The sequence below is a fragment of the Taudactylus pleione genome, unplaced genomic scaffold, assembly GCF_031769625.1.
Source record: "Taudactylus pleione unplaced genomic scaffold, aTauple2 ptg002162l, whole genome shotgun sequence".
NCBI classification, from domain to species: Eukaryota; Metazoa; Chordata; class Amphibia; order Anura; family Myobatrachidae; genus Taudactylus; species Taudactylus pleione.
The window spans coordinates 66,748-89,471 of NW_028286556.1; the positions used below are offsets into that span (position 1 = coordinate 66,748).

At 49.2% G+C, this 22,724-nt stretch overlaps 1 protein-coding gene across 2 annotated transcripts in view; it reads left to right on the top strand.

Annotated features, from left to right (window-relative positions):
- Nucleotides 1-22,724, top strand: part of RNF40 (ring finger protein 40) — a 109,867-nt gene that overhangs the window by 22,818 nt on the left and 64,325 nt on the right. For both annotated transcript variants that reach the window (XM_088465818.1, XM_088465819.1), the window contains exons 2-4: nucleotides 4,331-4,517; nucleotides 8,115-8,282; nucleotides 11,443-11,599. In XM_088465818.1, the coding sequence (XP_088321944.1) occupies nucleotides 4,386-4,517; nucleotides 8,115-8,282; nucleotides 11,443-11,599 (457 nt within the window). In that variant the 5' untranslated portion in view covers nucleotides 4,331-4,385. The remainder of the gene's footprint in view (nucleotides 1-4,330; nucleotides 4,518-8,114; nucleotides 8,283-11,442; nucleotides 11,600-22,724) is intronic.

Below are 22,724 nucleotides of genomic sequence, written 5' to 3' on the forward strand. Positions count from 1 at the left end.
CTCTTGGGGGCGTGCCCGGCACTTACGGACACGCCGTGCAGCCCCCAAGCCCTGCAGACAGGGAGAAGAGATGCCGGGCGCATGCGCCCGGCGTCTATTCTCCGGCGGTGACCAGGTCACCGCATGTTTCTCCACCCGCGGGACACTGCGTCCCACGGGTGAGAACGGCTCCCGCAGGCTGTGAGGCCAGGGCGCTTTTTGCCCTCCTCATGGAGTGCAGGGTGCTTTTTGCCCTCCAGAAGGAGGGCAGGGCGCCACGCCCCGCTAAAACAGCCTAGCGGGAACGCTAAATAAGTGTGTGATGGCGGTGTAAGTGTAATGTGTGATGGGGCGGTGTAAGTGTAATAAGAAGTGTGTGATGGCGGTGTAAGTGTAATAATGAGTGTGTGATGGCGGTGTAAGTGTAATAATAAATGTGTGATGGCGGTGTAAGTGTAATAATAAGTGTGTGATGGCGGTGTAAGTGTAATAAGAAGTGTGTGATGGCGGTGTAAGTGTAATAATAAGTGTGTGATGGCGGTGTAAGTGTAATAATAAGTGTGTGATGGCGGTGTAGGTGTAATAATAAGTGTGTGATGGCAGTGTAGGTGTAATAATAAGTGTGTGATGGCGGTGTAAGTGTAATAATAAGTGTGTGATGGCGGTGTAAGTGTAATAATGTGTGATGGCGGTGTAAGTGTAATAAGAAGTGTGTGATGGGGCGGTGTAAGTGTAATAATAAGTGTGTGATGGCGGTGTAAGTGTAATAAGAAGTGTGTGATGGGGCGGTGTAAGTGTAATAAGAAGTGTGTGATGGCGGTGTAAGTGTAATAAGAAGTGTGTGATGGCGGTGTAAGTGTAATAATAAGTGTGTGATGGCGATGTAAGTGTAATAAGTGTGTGATGGCGGTGTAAGTGTAATAATAAATGTGTGATGGCGGAGTAAGTGTGTGATGGCGGTGTAAGTGTAATAATAAGTGTGTGATGGCGGTGTAAGTGTAATAATAAGTGTGTGATGGCGGTGTAAATGTAATAATGAGTGTGTGATGGCGGTGTAAGTGTAATAAGTGTGTGATGGCGGTGTAAGTGTAATAAGAAGTGTGTGATGGCGGTGTAAGTGTAATAAGAAGTGTGTGATGGCGGTGTAAGTGTAATAAGAAGTGTGTGATGGCGATGTAAGTGTAATAATAAGTGTGTGATGGCGGTGTAAGTGTAATAAGAAGTGTGTGATGGCGGTGTAAGTGTAATAAGAAGTGTGTGATGGCGATGTAAGTGTAATAATAATGGTGTTCCCTCTAGCTTCGGCAGGAGGCAGGGCGCCGGAGCTAGAAAGGGCATGCGCGTGCGAGACAGAGAAGGGGGCGTGGTTATCGGAAAAGGGGGCGTGTCTATAAGACGCATCCCCTTTTCGTCACTCTTGGGGGCGTGCCCGGCACTTACGGACACGCCGTGCAGCCCCCAAGCCCTGCAGACAGGGAGAAGAGATGCCCGGCGTCTATTCTTCGGCGGTGACCAGGTCACCGCATGTTTCTCCACCCGCGGGACACTGCGTCCCGCGGGTGAGAACGGCTCCCGCAGGCTGTGAGGCCAGGGCGCTTTTTGCCCTCCTCATGGAGTGCAGGGTGCTTTTTACCCTCCAGAAGGAGGGCAGGGCGCCACGCCCCGCTAAAACAGCCTAGCGGGAACGCTAAATAAGTGTGTGATGGCGGTGTAAGTGTAATGTGTGATGGGGCGGTGTAAGTGTAATAAGAAGTGTGTGATGGCGGTGTAAGTGTAATAATGAGTGTGTGATGGCGGTGTAAGTGTAATAATGTGTGATGGCGGTGTAAGTGTAATAATAAATGTGTGATGGCGGTGTAAGTGTAATAATAAGTGTGTGATGGCAGTGTAAGTGTAATAAGAAGTGTGTGATGGCGGTGTAAGTGTAATAATAAGTGTGTGATGGCGGTGTAAGTGTAATAATAAGTGTGTGATGGCGGTGTAGGTGTAATAATAAGTGTGTGATGGCAGTGTAGGTGTAATAATAAGTGTGTGATGGCGGTGTAAGTGTAATAATAAGTGTGTGATGGCAGTGTAAGTGTAATAAGAAGTGTGTGATGGCGGTGTAAGTGTAATAATAAGTGTGTGATGGCGGTGTAAGTGTAATAATAAGTGTGTGATGGCGGTGTAAGTGTAATAATAAGTGTGTGATGGCGGTGTAGGTGTAATAATAAGTGTGTGATGGCAGTGTAGGTGTAATAATAAGTGTGTGATGGCGGTGTAAGTGTAATAATAAGTGTGTGATGGCGGTGTAGGTGTAATAATAAGTGTGTGATGGCAGTGTAGGTGTAATAATAAGTGTGTGATGGCGGTGTAAGTGTAATAATAAGTGTGTGATGGCGGTGTAAGTGTAATAAGAAGTGTGTGATGGGGCGGTGTAAGTGTAATAATAAGTGTGTGATGGCGGTGTAAGTGTAATAAGAAGTGTGTGATGGGGCGGTGTAAGTGTAATAAGAAGTGTGTGATGGCGGTGTAAGTGTAATAAGAAGTGTGTGATGGCGGTGTAAGTGTAATAATAAGTGTGTGATGGCGATGTAAGTGTAATAAGTGTGTGATGGCGGTGTAAGTGTAATAATAAATGTGTGATGGCGGAGTAAGTGTGTGATGGCGGTGTAAGTGTAATAATAAGTGTGTGATGGCGGTGTAAGTGTAATAATAAGTGTGTGATGGCGGTGTAAATGTAATAATGAGTGTGTGATGGCGGTGTAAGTGTAATAAGTGTGTGATGGCGGTGTAAGTGTAATAAGAAGTGTGTGATGGCGGTGTAAGTGTAATAAGAAGTGTGTGATGGCGGTGTAAGTGTAATAAGAAGTGTGTGATGGCGATGTAAGTGTAATAATAAGTGTGTGATGGCGGTGTAAGTGTAATAAGAAGTGTGTGATGGCGGTGTAAGTGTAATAAGAAGTGTGTGATGGCGATGTAAGTGTAATAATAATGGTGTTCCCTCTAGCTTCGGCAGGAGGCAGGGCGCCGGAGCTAGAAAGGGCATGCGCGTGCGAGACAGAGAAGGGGGCGTGGTTATCGGAAAAGGGGGCGTGTCTATAAGACGCATCCCCTTTTCGTCACTCTTGGGGGCGTGCCCGGCACTTACGGACACGCCGTGCAGCCCCCAAGCCCTGCAGACAGGGAGAAGAGATGCCCGGCGTCTATTCTTCGGCGGTGACCAGGTCACCGCATGTTTCTCCACCCGCGGGACACTGCGTCCCGCGGGTGAGAACGGCTCCCGCAGGCTGTGAGGCCAGGGCGCTTTTTGCCCTCCTCATGGAGTGCAGGGTGCTTTTTACCCTCCAGAAGGAGGGCAGGGCGCCACGCCCCGCTAAAACAGCCTAGCGGGAACGCTAAATAAGTGTGTGATGGCGGTGTAAGTGTAATGTGTGATGGGGCGGTGTAAGTGTAATAAGAAGTGTGTGATGGCGGTGTAAGTGTAATAATGAGTGTGTGATGGCGGTGTAAGTGTAATAATGTGTGATGGCGGTGTAAGTGTAATAATAAATGTGTGATGGCGGTGTAAGTGTAATAATAAGTGTGTGATGGCAGTGTAAGTGTAATAAGAAGTGTGTGATGGCGGTGTAAGTGTAATAATAAGTGTGTGATGGCGGTGTAAGTGTAATAATAAGTGTGTGATGGCGGTGTAGGTGTAATAATAAGTGTGTGATGGCAGTGTAGGTGTAATAATAAGTGTGTGATGGCGGTGTAAGTGTAATAATAAGTGTGTGATGGCAGTGTAAGTGTAATAAGAAGTGTGTGATGGCGGTGTAAGTGTAATAATAAGTGTGTGATGGCGGTGTAAGTGTAATAATAAGTGTGTGATGGCGGTGTAGGTGTAATAATAAGTGTGTGATGGCAGTGTAGGTGTAATAATAAGTGTGTGATGGCGTTGTAAGTGTAATAATGTGTGATGGCGGTGTAAGTGTAATAAGAAGTGTGTGATGGGGCGGTGTAAGTGTAATAATAAGTGTGTGATGGCGGTGTAAGTGTAATAAGAAGTGTGTGATGGGGCGGTGTAAGTGTAATAAGAAGTGTATGATGGCGGTGTAAGTGTAATAAGAAGTGTGTGATGGTGGTGTAAGTGTAATAATAAGTGTGTGATGGCGATGTAAGTGTAATAAGTGTGTGATGGCGGTGTAAGTGTAATAATAAATGTGTGATGGCGGTGTAAGTGTGTGATGGCGGTGTAAGTGTAATAATAAATGTGTGATGGTGGTGTAAGTGTAATAATAAATGTGTGATGGCGGTATGTGTCTGATGGCGGTGTCGGTGTAGGCTGCAGGGTGAGAGAGTGTGTAGTGACCCCTTTTCTTCCTCTATTTAGGAGTGGGAGAGGAGACATTGACCATCCATAGAGTGATACTCTGTTCTCAGCAGCTATGTCTGGTGCTGGCAGTAAGAGAGCCTCAGGGGACGGGGTGTCTGGTCCCCCAGAGAAAAAACCCAATCATGAGGAAAAGACGCCAACCACGCTTATTGAGCCCATCCGTCTGGGGGGCATCTCCTCTACGGTTAGTGCACTCCGTATAACCTGGCCAGTAGTGATAGTAGCACATGGGTCTGTTACAGAGCTGGGTGGAGGCCATATGCCAAGTGTAGCTTCTGTGTTTTTGCTCTGCATATTCTCCGAATTAAAGTGCATGCGGCAGAGGGGAGTAACTGGGGTGTAACAAGGCTTAGTTCAGCGAAGGTGGGTGGCCGGGATTGCAGGCTGGCATAGTTGGCCACACTTAGTATAGGGCTGGTGCACATGTGCAGGGATAATGGCGGCTTTGCTGTACAGGCAGGGATTGGCCCAGACGTAGAGATAGGTACAACTCTGCATACGGGAGAACAGACGCATTTAGTTCAGCGAAGGTGGGTGGCCGGGATTGCGGGCTGGTATAGTTGGCCACACTTAGTATAGGGCTGGTGCACATGTGCAGGGATAATGGCGGCTTTGCTGTACAGGCAGGGATTGGCCCAGACGTAGAGATAGGTACAACTCTGCATACGGGAGAACAGACGCATTTAGTTCTGTGGGCGCACCCATGCCGCATTGGCTAAGATGGCCACCATCTGTGCTGGAACGCCATGTAGGGGAAATGCCGGTGCTATGTGCCTAATGTGGGCTGAATATATATCTCACGCTGTGCACAGTGTATGTAAACCTGTATAGCCATAACAGTAGTAGGCTGTATAGGTGGCAATCGGGGAGCTGCGTGGCAGAAATGTGGCTTTGCTGCGTTGTGCTGGCACGTGGGGCTCCTTCTCTACATCCTAAGAGGGGCGAGGATGATAATTAGGGAGCGGACCGGAGGACATCTTCCTCTGTGCCTGTCTGTGTGATTGATTTGTTTCCTGATGAATACATATTCTGTGTGGTAAGTGATAAATATTCCAAAGATGGACAAAATTGTGAAATTGCTGTCAAATGAGTTTAAACACAAATAAATATAAGGGGTCGTTTCTGAATGTGAGCGTCTATTCACCCGGTGCAACTTTTCTCACCCACGGGACACTGCGGCCCACGGGTGGCGAAGGCTCAGGGCAGGCTGTTTTAGCCGGGAGACTAGCCTAGCGCGAACACTACTATTGAACATCTTTAACTTCTAATTATGTTTGCATCTGCTTTTTATCCTATGGCTATATCCATTCTCTGAGACCAGTGTCTCAAAACCCGCTCCCGGCTCGCTAAGGTGAACTGGTCCACAGTAAGTGGCTAGAGGGGAATTACTGGAGCCTATTACAGCGTAGTAGGAGGAGTCGGTAACAGGTGGAGACTGACAGTATGCTGTGACGGGTGATAAAGTAGGCCCATCCAGTTATAGCATGCAATACAGGAGCCATTCAAACTCTGTGTCAAGCCCATCTTGTCCTCCCTGCACAAGGTGATAGAGAAATTGGGTCTTATGTGATTCAAAGAGCCACAGGATGATATAGCATATTATGTTTAATGGAAATAACGCTCCCTCCACAGGGTGATAGAGACCGTGCCTACTATGTTCTGTGGTAATAACCTTCTCTTCTCAGGGTGATAGAGACACTGCCTATTATGTGACATGGAGATCTTCCTCCACAGAGTGATAGAGGCACTGCATATAATGTGGCATGGAGATCTCCCTCTCTCCACAGAGTGATAGGGACACTGCCTACTATGTGACATGGAGATCTCCCTCCCTCCACAGGGTGATAGAGACACTGCATACTATGTGACATTGAGATCTCCCTCCACAGGGTGATAGAGACACTGCCTACTATGTGACATGGAGACCTCCCTCCACAGAGTGATAGAGACAGTGCCTACTATGTGACATGGAGACCTCCCTCCACAGAGTGATAGAGACATTGCCTACTATGTGACATGGAGATCTCCCTCCACAGGGTGATAGAGACAGTGCCTACTATGTGACATGGAGATCTCCCTCCACAGAGTGATAGAGACACTACATACTATGTGACATGGAGATCTCCCTCCCTCCACAGAGTGATAGGGACACTGCCTACTATGTGACATGGAGATCTCCCTCCCTCCACAGGGTGATAGAGACACTGCATACTATGTGACATTGAGATCTCCCTCCACAGGGTGATAGAGACACTGCCTACTATGTGACATGGAGACCTCCCTCCACAGAGTGATAGAGACAGTGCCTACTATGTGACATGGAGACCTCCCTCCACAGAGTGATAGAGACAGTGCCTACTATGTGACATGGAGATCTCCCTCCACAGGGTGATAGAGACACTGCCTACTATGTGACATGGAGATCTCCCTCCACAGGGTGATAGAGACACTGCATACTATGTGACATGGAGATCTCCCTCCACAGAGTGATAGAGACACTGCCTACTATGTGACATGGAGACCTCCCTCCACAGAGTGATAGAGACAGTGCCTACTATGTGACATGGAGACCTCCCTCCACAGAGTGATAGAGACACTGCCTACTATGTGACATGAAGATCTCCCTCCACAGGGTGATAGAGACACTGCCTACTATGTGACATGGAGATCTCCCTCCCTCCACAGGGTGATAGAGACACTGCATACTATGTGACATGGAGATCTCCCTCCCTCCACAGGGTGATAGAGACACTACATACTATGTGACATGGAGACCTCCCTCCACAGAGTGATAGAGACACTGCCTACTATGTGACATGGAGACCTCCCTCCACAGAGTGATAGAGACAGTGCCTACTATGTGACATGGAGACCTCCCTCCACAGAGTGATAGAGACACTGCCTACTATGTGACATGGAGACCTCCCTCCACAGAGTGATAGAGACACTGCCTACTATGTGACATGGAGACCTCCCTCCACAGAGTGATAGAGACAGTGCCTACTATGTGACAACGAGACCTCCCTCCACAGAGTGATAGAGACACTGCCTACTATGTGACATGGAGACCTCCCTCCACAGAGTGATAGAGACACTGCCTACTATGTGACCTGGAGATATCCCTCCACAGAGTGATAGAGACACTGCCTACTATGTGACATGGAGACCTCCCTCCACAGAGTGATAGAGACATTTCCTACTATGTGACATGGAGACCTCCCTCCACAGAGTGATAGAGACACTGCCTACTATGTGACATGGAGACCTCCCTCCACAGAGTGATAGAGACACTGCCTACTATGTGACATGGAGACCTCCCTCCACAGAGTGATAGAGACACTACATACTATGTGACATGGAGACCTCCCTCCCTCCACAGGGTGATAGAGACACTACATACTATGTGACATGGAGATCTCCCTCCACAGAGTGATAGAGACACTGCCTACTATGTGACATGGAGATCCACCTCCACAGAGTGATAGAGACACTGCCTACTATGTGACATGGAGATCTCCCTCCACAGAGTGATAGAGACACTGCCTACTATGCTACTATGTGACATGGAGACCTCCCTCCCTCCACATGGTGATAGAGACAGTACATACTATGTGACATGGAGATCTCCCTCCCTCCATAGGGTGATAGAGACACTACATACTATGTGACATGGAGATCTCCCTCCCTCCACAGGGTGATAGAGACAGTACCTACTATGTGACATGGAGATCTCCCTCTCTCTTAACACATCCTCCTTCATATTGATGCCTCTCTTCTGCAGGAGGAAATGGATATGAAGGTCTTACAGTTTAAGAACAAGAAGCTGGCGGAGCGCTTGGAGCAGCGACAAGGATTTGAAGATGAGCTTAGAGAGAAGATAGAGAAGTTAGAGAAACGACAGGCCACAGATGATGCTACCCTTCTAATCGTCAATCGCTACTGGAGCCGAGTGAGTTGAATTTACGGAGGTTTTGGTGGCAAGTATTCACCTGGGTTGTGGGAAGACTTTATTTTGTAATATGTTCCCATTCACCAAAGTGATTCATGGGCTATTCTGCAGGATATAAAGTGGCTAATGGGGTACAGGCCGGTAGTGTATGTATGAGATGAGGTAACAGGCCAATAGTGTGTGAGAGATGGGGAAACAGGCTGAGGTAATGTGTGTGTATAATACTGTATGTGGGAACAAGCCGGTAGTGTGTGTGTATGATATAGAGGAACAGGCTGGGTTAGTGTGTGTGTATGATATGTGGGAACAGGCTGTGGTAGTGTATGTATGAGATGAGGTAACAGGCCGGTAGTGTGTGTGAGATGGGGAAACAGGCTGAGGTAATGTGTGTGTATAATACTGTATGTGGGAACAGGCTGTAGTGTGTGTGTATGAGATGGGGAAACAGGCCGGTAGTCTGTGTGTATGATATAGCGGAACAGGCTGGGTTAGTATGTGTGTATGATATATGGGAACAGGCTGTAGTGTGTGTATGAGATGGGGGAACAAGCCGGTAGTGTGTGTATGATATAGAGGAACAGGCTGGGTTAGTATGTGTGTATGATATATGGGAACAGGCTCTGTAGTGTGTGTATGATATAGAGGAACAGGCCGGTAGTGTGTGTATGATATAGAGGAACAGGCTGGGTTAGTATGTGTGTATGATATATGGGAACAGGCTCTGTAGTGTGTGTATGATATAGAGGAACAGGCCGGTAGTGTGTGTATGATATAGAGGAACAGGCTGGGTTAGTGTGTGTGTATGATATGTGGGAACAGGCTGTGGTAGTGTGTGTATGAGATGAGGTAACAGGCCAGTAGTGTGTGTGAGATGGGGAAACAGGCTGAGGTAATGTGTGTGTGTGTATAATATGTGGGAACAGGCTCTGTAGTGTGTGTATGAGATGGGGGAACAAGCCGGTAGTGTGTGTGTATGATATAGAGGAACAGGCTGGGTTAGTGTGTGTGTATGAGATGGGGGAACAGGCTGTGGTAGTTTGTGTATGAGATGAGGTAACAGGCCAGTAGTGTGTGTGAGATGGGGAAACGCGTGTGTATAATATGTGGGAACAGGCTGTAGTGTGTGTATGAGATGGGGGAACAGGCCGGTAGTGTGTGTGTGTGTGTGATTGGGAAACCAACTTGGGTAGTGTGTTTGTATTAGATTGGTTACAGACCGGTAGAGTGTTTGTGTATAAGATAGGAGAACAGGCTGGTAGTGTATGTGTATGAGATGGGGGTACAGGTCTGTACAGTAGTCTGTGTGTATGAGATGAGGTAACAGGCCGGTAGAGTGTGTGTGTGAGATGGGGAAACAGGCTGGGGTAGTGTGTGTGTATGATATGTGGGAACAGGCTGGTAGTTTATGTATTACATGGGGAAACAGGCCGGTAGTGTGTGTATGAGATGAGGAAACAGGCTGGGGTGGTGTGTGTGTTTGAGATGGGTTACAGAGCAGTAGTGTGTGTGTGTGTATAAGATGGTGGAACAGGGTTGTAGTGTATGAGATTGGGGTACAGGTTGGTAGTCTGTGTGTATGAAATGAGGTAACAGGCCTGTAGTGTGTGAGTGGAACTGGCCAATAGGGTGTGTATGAGATGGGGGAACTGGCCACCAGGGTGTGTGTATGAGATGGAGGAACTGACCGGTTGGGTTTGTGTATGAGATATAGGAACTGGCCAGTACAGTGTGTGGATGAGATGGGGGTACTGACCGATAGTGTGTGTATCAGATAGGGGAAATGGCCGGTAGTGTGTGTGTGTTATGAGATGGGGGAACTAGCCGGTAGGGGGCGTGTATGAGATGGGGGAACTGGCCGGTAGGGTGTGTGTATGAGATGGAGGAACTGGCCGGTAATTTGTGTGTATGAGATGGGGGAAATGGCCGGTAATTTGTGTGTATGAGATGGGGGTAATGGCCGGTAGTGCGTGTGTATGAGATGGGGGAAATGGCCAGTAGGATGTGTGTATGAGATGGGGGAAATGGCCAGTAGGATGTGTGTATGAGATGGGGGAAATGGCCAGTAGGATGTGTGTATGAGATGGGGGAAATGGCCAGTAGGATGTGTGTATGAGATGGGGGAAATGGCCAGTAGGATGTGTGTATGAGATGGGGGAAATGGCCAGTAGGGTGTGTGTATGAGATGGGGGAACTGGCCTGTAGGGTGTGTGTATGAGATGGGGGAACTGGCCGGTAGGGTGTGTTGTATGAGATGGGGGTACTGGCCGTTAGGGGATGTGTATGAGATGGGGGTACTGGCCGGTAGGGGATGTGTATGAGATGGGGGAACTTGCCGCTAGGGGGTGTGTGTGCGTATGAAATGGGGGAACTGGCCGGTAGGGTGTGTTGTATGAGATGAGGGAACTAGCTGGTAGGGTGTATGAGATGGGGGAAATGGCCAGTAGGATGTGTGTATGAGATGGGGGAAATGGCCAGTAGGATGTGTGTATGAGATGGGGGAAATGGCCAGTAGGGTGTGTGTATGAGATGGGGGTACTGGCCGTTAGGGGATGTGTATGAGATGGGGGTACTGGCCGGTAGGGGATGTGTATGAGATGGGGGAACTTGCCGCTAGGGGGTGTGTGTGTGCGTATGAAATGGGGGAACTGGCCGGTAGGGTGTGTTGTATGAGATGAGGGAACTAGCTGGTAGGGTGTATGAGATGGGGGAACTGGAGGGTAGAGTGTGTGTATGAGATGTGGGAGCTGTGTGTGTATGAGTTGGGGGAACTGTCTGGTAGGGTGTGTGTATGAGATGGGGGAACTAGCCGGTAGGGTGTATGAGTTGGGGGAACTAGCCGGGAGGGTGTATGAGTTGGGGGAACTGTCCGGTAGGGTGTGTGTATGAGATGGGGGAACTGTCCGGTACTTTGTGTGTATGAGATGGGGAACTAGCCGGTAGGGTGTGTGTATGAGATAGAGGGGATCAGGACGGTAGTGTGTGTGTGTATGAGATAGAGGGGATCAGGACGGTAGTGTGTGTGTGTGTATGAGATAGAGGGGATGAGGACGGTAGTGTGTGTGTGTATGAGATAGAGGGGATCAGGACGGTAGTGTGTGTGTGTGTGTGTGTAATCAGCCTCTTCCTTAGTAATTCATACATTGTGTCCTCCTCCTACCAGCTGGATGAGAATGTGCAGTTGTGTTTGAAGCGTTATGATAGCGAGGCAGCTTTCCAGAACTATGCCCCTGATGGCCCTTCAGAAGAGAAGGAGAGTTCCCTGGAGACAGAGACTGGAGTGAAGGGGCTGCCGCCCTCAGAGGGGTCTGATCTGAAAGGTAATACGATGCAATATCTCTGAGTTGTCCTGATGGCAAGGGGTAATTTTGTGTCCTATAAACCAGAGCCCTGGTGACCGACTCAGCTGTACATCCTCCATCAACATGGTCTTTCCTGGGTATGCAGAGGTCTGTAATGTTGGTCGGCTTCATATGGCTCGGGACTGGAGGGCAGGCATGGGCATTTGCTTTTACTTTTTGTACATCTTATATATACAATTCATTGGTCTGTCCAGTTATGCCGTCAGACACCCCTGCACCGATTGGGATGAAACCAAAGCGAGGTGGTCCAGTTGGATCCTGGCCAGGTTTTAGGGGACTTAGGGTCCCGGTCGGACCTCCCGTCGGTGTACGCTGGGCAGAACTTTGACCCGTGAGCCTGTTCTGGGCCTTTCACTGGATGGATTTATACGAAAATTTCAGAGTGGTTACATTGGATCCCAGCAGACATACTAAGGGGGGGGGGGGTTGAGCTCCCTGTCGGACCTCCCATTGGTGTCCACTGGGCAGAACTGTGACGCGGGGAGGCTGTTCTGGGCCTTTCACTGGATGGATTTGGATGAAAACGTAACGCACAGAGGGGCAGCAATTGATCCGAGAGCCTAATGGAGTGTTGGGGTGCCGGTCTGACCTGACAATTCAGTGCGCTGAGCAGAACAGGGAGCCTGATCTGGGTCTTCCACTGGATGGATTTGGACAACATCACATAATAAAACGTAATAACTTGAAAAGATTTAAACACGGGCAACGCCGGGTACTTCAGCCAGTGTTTTATATTATAGAGATGACGTGTAATGTATCATTGCGTGATTCCTTCTGTGGCTAAAGCGGGCCAATTATCTGACGGGCGAATCTCCGATTTCTATTCAGCGTTTTAATTCGCAGTTCAACGGACTTTGATGAACTATTTCTTCGGTTGGTAGACAAAATACAACAGGTCACATATCCCAGACTCGCCGATTCTCATCAATTTTTGGTCGTAATCACCTATTCCAGATTGTCCAACATGTTAGGTTTTGCTTTTCCCCTGACCCAGGCATCGGCAGAACGGGAGAACGCGCCGTAACGGAACATACAGGGGCCTGGCAGGAGAGGGGTGCGCTTCTGTGGGCGACAGCTGTATCTTCCAGTGGATTTTGGGAAAGTTTTTAATAATTACAAAAAAAAAATGCAGACAGAATTTACAATCTGACTCAGAAATATAGATACACATGTTTAGCACATACAGGATTATTTTCAATATTTATAAAATAAACTAATTACATGAGTAGTGACATGGCAGAATATATGTAAATCAGCCTTAAGGTGCGTACACACGTAGCGATTCTTTGAACGATAGCGATGTCATTATCGTTCAGTCGTCCAAACAATCGTTCAGTTTCTGCCCTAAAACGATGAACGATAGCGACCAATGCGTGCTCCCGTTTGCAGTTGGTAGTTGCCGTTCATCGCCTGAACCTCCCGTCCTTCCTGACGATAATGTCGGGTTGAACATGTTCGGGGACCCCGGCACTGAGCGAAATCGTTCTTGATTTCATTCAGTTTTTGTGCTTCGTGTTATTATGGACACTAAGCAGACCCCTGCCGGGGACACACAGGACCATTTCGTTTGGGGAGAAAATTGTCCGTGTACACGCACCTTTACTCTGCAATATTCATAGTATATACCGGTGTTTCCCAAACCGTGTGCCGCAGCGCACTTAGAGGGGTGCCGCAGAGCACTTAGGAGCTCTTTCAGACCCGCTCGCTAGATGCGTTCGCTCGCACCCAGCGTATGCAAATCCTGCGCACGTCCAGCAAAGCAGGCGATCGCAAGGCATTAGCACGTCCACTATGTCTTGGCGTGCGATCACTTTGTGTATGCAGACACCCACCAGCCTATCTTTAGATGCCCACTTGCGCACGTCATCTCCAGAAAGTGTATGTAACCATCGGTACATCGAGGAACATCGGATGTGATCGCAGCGCTTGAGGTTGACTATACCCTGCTGCAAGCACTGCGAACACTTCAATGTGAGATACAACCAGATGATGTGTACTATGACGCTGCCTGTTTAATTATGCACGCCTCTGAAACGGCGTTAAGACGCTCAGACACGCCTGCGTTTGCACCTCCATTCCCCGTTTTTAGTGGCCTGCTCCTGTCACCACCCACAAACGGCCTCTCCTGTCACGCCGGGCTGCATCAGCTCCTTAGAGGGGCGCCGCTCTCATATGGTGACATGATGGGACTGTATAGATGTGTTACTTGGAGCCAGATCTCTCCCCACAGTATCCCTACAATTATCACACTTACAGCCATGGCCAAAGGTTATGAGAATAACACGAGTATTGGTATCACAAAGTTTGCTGCTTCAGTGTTGTTAGACCTTTTTGTCAGATGTTACTATGGTATACTGATGTAACATTACAGCATTACATAAGTGTCAGATGTTACTATGGTATACTGAGGTAGCATTACATAAGTGTCAGATGTTACTATAGTATACTGAGGTAACATTACAGCATTACATAAGTGTCAGATGTTACTATGGTATACTGAGGTAGCATTACATAAGTGTCAGATGTTACTATAGTATACTGAGGTAACATTACAGCATTACATAAGTGTCAGATGTTACTATGGTATACTGAGGTAGCATTACATAAGTGTCAGATGTTACTATGGTATAAAGACGTCACATTACAGCATTACATAAGTGTCAGATGTTACTATGGTATAAAGACGTAACATTACAGCATTACATAAGTGTCAGATGTTACTATGGTATAAAGACGTAACATTACAGCATTACACAAGTGTCAGATGTTACTATGGTATACTGATGTAACATTACAGCATTACATAAGTGTCAGATGTTACTATGGTATAAAGACGTAACATTACAGCATTACATAAGTGTCAGATGTTACTATGGTATACTGAGGTAACATTACATAAGTGTCAGATGTTACTATGGTATACTGAGGTAACATTACAGCATTACATAAGTGTCAGATGTTACTATGGTATAAAGACGTAACATTACAGCATTACATAAGTGTCAGATGTTACTATGGTATACTGAGGTAACATTACAGCATTACATAAGTGTCAGATGTTACTATGGTATACTGAGGTAACATTACAGCATTACATAAGTGTCAGATGTCACTATAGTATACTGAGGTAACGTTACAGCATTACATAAGTGTCAGATGTTACTATAGTATACTGAGGTAACATTACAGCATTACATAAGTGTCAGATGTTACTATGGTATACTGAGGTAATATTACAGCATTACATAAGTGTCAGATGTTACTATGGTATACTGAAGTAACAACATTACAGCATTACATTAGTGTTAGATGTTACTATGGTATACTGAGGTAACATTCCAACATTACATAAGTGTCAGATGTTACTATGGTATACTGAGGTAACATTACAGCATTACATAAGTGTCAGATGTTACTATATTATACTGAGGTAATATTACAGCATTACATAAGTGTCAGATGTTACTATGGTATAAAGACGTAACATTACAGCATTACATAAGTGTCAGATGTTACTATGGTATACTGAGGTAACATTACAGCATTACATAAGTGTCAGTTGTCACTATGGTATACTGAGGTAGCATTACATAAGTGTCAGATGTTACTATGGTATACTGAAGTAACAACATTACAGCATTACATTAGTGTTAGATGTTACTATGGTATACTGAAGTAACATTACAGCATTACATAAGTGTCAGATGTTACTATGGTATACTGAGGTAACATTACAGCATTACATAAGTGTCAGATGTTACTATGGTATACTGAGGTAACATTACAGCATTACATAAGTGTCAGATGTTACTGTGGTATACTGAGGTAACATTACAGCATTACATAAGTGTCAGATGTTACTATGGTATACTGAGGTAACATTACAGCATTTCATAAGTGTCAAAGACTTTTATTGACAATTACACCACTGGAAGAACACCAAGAGAAGTATGTATGCCAAATCCGATGATAAACTCTAGCGGATGAGGGCTACCGCGCATTCACATGGTGCGAATGACAGACAGTGAAATCCCTTATCTCTCAAGACAGATGTCTCAAGGGCCACCCCGTCTAAGCAAGGCGAGTCAGGTCCGGGTGGAAGCACGGGCCGTGTGACAGATGATCCGGCCGTGGAGGAACACGCAGTACAGCATCGATGGAGAGGTTCAGAAGATCCGCGTACCAAGCCCTTCGCTGCCAATCGGGAGCTAGCAGAATCACGGTGCCACATTTTAACTTTAACTTGCGAAGAACCCTCGATAGCAGCGAGATCAGAGGGAATATGTACATCCACCAGAAGGGCTGGTTCTCATGTGCGAGACTCATACCTTGGTACCTTATGGTTGTGCTAGACGCCATCAGATCGACATCCGGCAAGCCTCAAAAATGAACTAGAAGCTGAAAGACTTCCGGATGAAGGGCCCACACGCCTGAGTGGACATCTGGCTGCTTAGAAAGTCCACTTCCCAGTTTTGGACCCCCGTAATGAAAACCTCCAATAAAGCTGGTACATGATGCTCCGCCCCGCAAAGAATGAGACTCTCCTCCTTCATGGCGCTGTGACTGCGAGTGCCGCCCTGATGATTTATGTAAGCAAAGGCTGTCACATTGTCGGACTGTACCTGGACTGGGCGATGTTGTAGGAGTTGCTGAGTCTGACAGAGAGCCCTGAAGACAGCTCAAAGTTCCAGGATGTTGATCGGGAGGCGGCTCGACCCTGGAAGGACTGCTGGCAGGGCACAGCCCCCCACCCGCGAAGACTGGTATTTGTGGTGAGGAGGACCCATTCCTGAATCCAAAAGGGGTGATCCCTGTCCAAATGGGAGCTCTGGAGCTACCAAGCAAGGGAAAGACGAACCTCCCGAGATAGGACAATTGTCTGCAGCCTGATCTGGAGAATGGGATCCATTCTATTAAGCCAGAATCTCTGCCTGGAGTGAAACTGGGCGTACTCCACCATGTCGAAGGTGGAGACCAGTGAACCCAGGATTCGCATGCAGGTGTGTATTGACACCATAGAAGTTAAGATAGCAGTGTCCATGGTCGCTACGTCAATATCGTGCAAGCAGGGAGCCGCCTTACCTCTGTTGTCTTCGGTGTTTGGCTGCGGCTGGGATCCTCCGTGTGCTATGCTATGGGTCCCAGCTGAGGTCGCCAACCCGCACGCAGGCAACGGCGGCCACTTTGGAAAAGTGTTTGTCTATAGAATGCCCGGTGTTGCCTGCCCCAAAAAAATAAAAAGTAAAACTGAAGATAGAATGAGGCTGCTTTAGAAGCCTCGCTACATAGGTGCACGCTATTGCAGTAACAAACCTTGACTGGCCTGTCTGGGCGGGGTATAGGGGAGGAGGAGCCTAGGCTGATGGCAGGGTATAGGGGAGGAGTAGCCTGGGCTGGGGTTTTGGTATAGAGGAGGAAGAGCCTGGGCTAATGGCAGTGTATAGAGGAGGAGGAGCCTGGGCAGGGTATATAGGGGAGGAAGAGCCTGGGCTGAATGGTGGGGTATAGAGGAGGAAGAGCCTGGGCTGAATGGTGGGGTATAGAGGAGGATGAGCCCAGGCTGATGGTGGGGTATAGAGGAGGATGAGCCCAGGCTGATGGTGGGGTATAGAGGAGGAAGAGCCTGGGCTGATGGCGGGGTATAGAGGAGGAAGTGCCTGGGCTGATGGTGGAGTATATGGGAGGAGGAGCCTGGGCTGATGGGCTATAGAGGAGGAAGAGCCTGGGCTGATGGCGGGGTATAGAGGAGGAAGTGCCTGGGCTGATGGTGGAGTATATGGGAGGAGGAGCCTGGGCTGATGGCGGGGTATAGGGGAGGAGGAGCCTGGGCTGGGACGGGGTATAGGGGAGGAGGAGCCTGGGCTGATGGTGCGGTATAGGCGAGGAGGAGCCTGGGCTGATGGCGGGGTATAGGGGAGGAGGAGCCTGGGCTGGGGCGGGGTATAGAGGAGGAGGAGCCTGGGCAGATGGCGGAGTATATGGGAGGTAGAGCCTGGACTGATGGCGGAGTACAGGGGAAGAGGAGCCTGGGCTAATGGTGGAGTATAGGGGAGGAGGAGCCTGGGCTGGGGCAGGTTATAGGGGAGCAAGAGCCTGGGCTGATGGTGGGGTATAGAGGAGGAAGAGCCTAGGCTGATGGTAGGGTATAGGGGAGGAGGAGCCTGAGCTGAAGTCGGAGTATAGAGGAGGAGGAGCCTGGGCTGGGGCAGGGTATAGGGGAGGTAGAGCCTGGGCTGATGGTGGGGTATAGGGGAGGAGGAGCCTGGGCTGGGGCAGGGTATAGGGGAGGAGGAGGCTGGGGCAGGGTATAGAGGAGGAAGAGCCTGGGCTGGGGCGGAGTATAGAGGAGGAAGAGCCTGGGCTGGGGCGGGGTATAGGGGAGGAAGAGCCTGGGCTGATGGCGGGGTATAGAGGAGTAGGAGCCTGGGCTGATGGCGGGGTATAGGGGAGGAGGAGCCTGGGCTGATGGCGGAGTATAGGGAAGGAAGAGCCTGGGCTGACTGCGAGGTATAGGGGAGGAGGAGCCTGCGCTGATGGCGGAGTATAGGGGAGGAGGAGCCTGGGCTGGGGCAGGGTATAGGGGAGGAGGAGGCTGGGGCAGGGTATAGAGGAGGAAGAGCCTGGGCTGGGGCGGAGTATAGAGGAGGAAGAGCCTGGGCTGGGGCGGGGTATAGGGGAGGAAGAGCCTGGGCTGATGGCGGGGTATAGAGGAGTAGGAGCCTGGGCTGATGGCGGGGTATAGGGGAGGAGGAGCCTGGGCTGATGGCGGAGTATAGGGAAGGAAGAGCCTGGGCTGACTGCGAGGTATAGGGGAGGAGGAGCCTGCGCTGATGGCGGAGTATAGGGGAGGAGGAGCCTGGGCTGGGGCAGGGTATAGGGGAGGAGGAGGCTGGGGCAGGGTATAGAGGAGGAAGAGCCTGGGCTGGGGCGGAGTATAGAGGAGGAAGAGCCTGGGCTGGGGCGGGGTATAGGGGAGGAAGAGCCTGGGCTGATGGCGGGGTATAGAGGAGTAGGAGCCTGGGCTGATGGCGGGGTATAGGGGAGGAGGAGCCTGGGCTGATGGCGGAGTATAGGGAAGGAAGAGCCTGGGCTGACTGCGAGGTATAGGGGAGGAGGAGCCTGCGCTGATGGCGGAGTATAGGGGAGGAGGAGCCTGGGCTGGGGCAGGGTATAGGGGAGGAGGAGGCTGGGGCAGGGTATAGAGGAGGAAGAGCCTGGGCTGGGGCGGAGTATAGAGGAGGAAGAGCCTGGGCTGGGGCGGGGTATAGGGGAGGAAGAGCCTGGGCTGATGGCGGGGTATAGAGGAGTAGGAGCCTGGGCTGATGGCGGGGTATAGGGGAGGAGGAGCCTGGGCTGATGGCGGAGTATAGGGAAGGAAGAGCCTGGGCTGACTGCGAGGTATAGGGGAGGAGGAGCCTGCGCTGATGGCGGAGTATAGGGGAGGAGGAGCCTGGGCTGGGGCAGGGTATAGGGGAGGAGGAGGCTGGGGCAGGGTATAGAGGAGGAAGAGCCTGGGCTGGGGCGGAGTATAGAGGAGGAAGAGCCTGGGCTGGGGCGGGGTATAGGGGAGGAAGAGCCTGGGCTGATGGCGGGGTATAGAGGAGTAGGAGCCTGGGCTGATGGCGGGGTATAGGGGAGGAGGAGCCTGGGCTGATGGCGGAGTATAGGGAAGGAAGAGCCTGGGCTGACTGCGAGGTATAGGGGAGGAGGAGCCTGCGCTGATGGCGGAGTATAGGGGAGGAGGAGCCTGGGCTGGAGCAGGGTATAGGAGAGGAGGAGCCTGGGCTGATGGCTGAGTATAGGGGAGGAGGAGACTGGGCGGAGTATAGGGGAGGAGGAGCCTGGGCTGGGGCAGGGTATAGAGGAGGAGGAGCCTGGGCTGAAGAAATGTAACTGTTTGGTGAGCAGACTTTATCTCCCTGCCTATACCCAGCGTTGTCCCTGTGTCCCCTGTGGAAGGGTGAAGAAGAAATTAAAAGTCCATTAGGCATAACCATGTGAAAGGAGGCATTTAGTGTAAAGCACCCAGTGCCAGTTTTCAATGGACAAATTCACTGAAGAATAAAACAAACTGTTTATATAGAGCACACATATGCCCCAGCGCTATACAGAGAATATTACAGTCCCTGCCCCAGAGCAGCTTACACTCTATATTCCCTACTACGTGGGTGCACAAATACACAAGGTTTTCTTTTTCTTTGAGATGCCACTTAACCTAGCAGTATGTTCTTGGTTTGTGGAAGGGAGCCAGAGCACCAGAGGAAAGCCATGTAATCTTGGAGAGAACATACAAAATAACAACACACAGGCCCTTGGTCAGGATTTGAGCCCAGGGCTGTGAGGCAGTAATGCTATCCTCCGGTTTTCACTACGGATTCAGGATCTCATATTCTATAATTACTGCTACATATCCCTGATTCTGCAATGTCTATAGAAACGGAATTCAAAATCTGACCTCATCACTTGCACCACAAAAGTTCCTACATGCCGAGCTACCATTTCTCTAGTGCTCATGTAAGGATCGTGTATCTTGTGCCCTAGGTGGCTGCCTCGCCTGGTACCTTCATGGGTAGGCAGAAGAATACATGGATCTGGTGATTATGTAAGGATCGTGTATCTTGTGCCCAAGGTGGCTGCCTCGCCTGGTACCTTCATGGGTAGGCAGAAGAATACATGGATCTGGTGATTATGTAAGGATCGTGTATCTTGTGCCCAAGGTGGCTGCCTCGCCTGGTACCTTCATGGGTAGGCAGAAGAATACATGGATCTGGTGATTATGTAAGGATCGTGTATCTTGTGACCAAGGTGGCTGCCTCGCCTGGTACCTTCATGGGTAGGCAGAAGAATACATGGATCTGGTGATTATGTAAGGATCGTGTATCTTGTGACCAAGGTGGCTGCCTCGTCTGGTACCTTCATGGGTAGGCAGAAGATTACATGGATCTGGTGATTATGTAAGGATCGTGTATCTTGTGCCCAAGGTGGCTGCCTCGTCTGGTACCTTCATGGGTAGGCAGAAGATTATATGGATCTGGTGATTATGTAAGGATCGTGTATCTTGTGCCCAAGGTGGCTGCCTCGCCTGGTACCTTCATGGGTAGGCAGAAGAATACATGGATCTGGTGATTATGTAAGGATCGTGTATCTTGTGACCAAGGTGGCTGCCTCGCCTGGTACCTTCATGGGTAGGCAGAAGAATATATGGATCTGGTGATTATGTAAGGATCGTGTATCTTGTGCCCTAGGTGGCTGCCTCGCTTGGTACCTTCATGGGTAGGCAGAATAATACATGGATCTGGTGATTATGTAAGGATCGTGTATCTTGTGCCCAAGGTGGCTGCCTCGCCTGGTACCTTCATGGTTAGGCAGAAGAATATATGGATCTGGTGATTATGTAAGGATCGTGTATCTTGTGCCCAAGGTGGCTGCCTCACCTGGTACCTTCATGGTTAGACAGAAGAATATATGGATCTGGTGATTATGTAAGGATCGTGTATCTTGTGCCCAAGGTGGCTGCCTCGTCTGGTACCTTCATGGGTAGGCAGAAGATTATATGGATCTGGTGATTATGTAAGGATCGTGTATCTTGTGCCCAAGGTGGCTGCCTCGCCTGGTACCTTCATGGGTAGGCAGAAGAATACATGGATCTGGTGATTATGTAAGGATCGTGTATCTTGTGACCAAGGTGGCTGCCTCGCCTGGTACCTTCATGGGTAGGCAGAAGAATATATGGATCTGGTGATTATGTAAGGATCGTGTATCTTGTGCCCTAGGTGGCTGCCTCGCTTGGTACCTTCATGGGTAGGCAGAATAATACATGGATCTGGTGATTATGTAAGGATCGTGTATCTTGTGCCCAAGGTGGCTGCCTCGCCTGGTACCTTCATGGTTAGGCAGAAGAATATATGGATCTGGTGATTATGTAAGGATCGTGTATCTTGTGCCCAAGGTGGCTGCCTCGCCTGGTACCTTCATGGTTAGACAGAAGAATATATGGATCTGGTGATTATGTAAGGATCGTGTATCTTGTGCCCAAGGTGGCTGCCTCGTCTGGTACCTTCATGGGTAGGCAGAAGATTATATGGATCTGGTGATTATGTAAGGATCGTGTATCTTGTGCCCAAGGTGGCTGCCTCGCCTGGTACCTTCATGGGTAGGCAGAAGAATACATGGATCTGGTGATTATGTAAGGATCGTGTATCTTGTGCCCAAGGTGGCTGCCTCGCCTGGTACCTTCATGGGTAGGCAGAAGAATACATGGATCTGGTGATTATGTAAGGATCGTGTATCTTGTGCCCAAGGTGGCTGCCTCGCCTGGTACCTTCATGGGTAGGCAGAAGAATACATGGATCTGGTGATTATGTAAGGATCGTGTATCTTGTGACCAAGGTGGCTGCCTCGCCTGGTACCTTCATGGGTAGGCAGAAGAATATATGGATCTGGTGATTATGTAAGGATCGTGTATCTTGTGCCCTAGGTGGCTGCCTCGCTTGGTACCTTCATGGGTAGGCAGAATAATACATGGATCTGGTGATTATGTAAGGATCGTGTATCTTGTGCCCAAGGTGGCTGCCTCGCCTGGTACCTTCATGGTTAGGCAGAAGAATATATGGATCTGGTGATTATGTAAGGATCGTGTATCTTGTGCCCAAGGTGGCTGCCTCGCCTGGTACCTTCATGGTTAGACAGAAGAATATATGGATCTGGTGATTATGTAAGGATCGTGTATCTTGTGCCCAAGGTGGCTGCCTCGTCTGGTACCTTCATGGGTAGGCAGAAGATTATATGGATCTGGTGATTATGTAAGGATCGTGTATCTTGTGCCCAAGGTGGCTGCCTCGCCTGGTACCTTCATGGGTAGGCAGAAGAATACATGGATCTGGTGATTATGTAAGGATCGTGTATCTTGTGACCAAGGTGGCTGCCTCGCCTGGTACCTTCATGGGTAGGCAGAAGAATACATGGATCTGGTGATTATGTAAGGATCTTGTATCTTGTGCCCAAGGTGGCTGCCTCGCCTAGTACCTTCATGGGTAGGCAGAAGAATACATGGATCTGGTGATTATGTAAGGATCGTGTATCT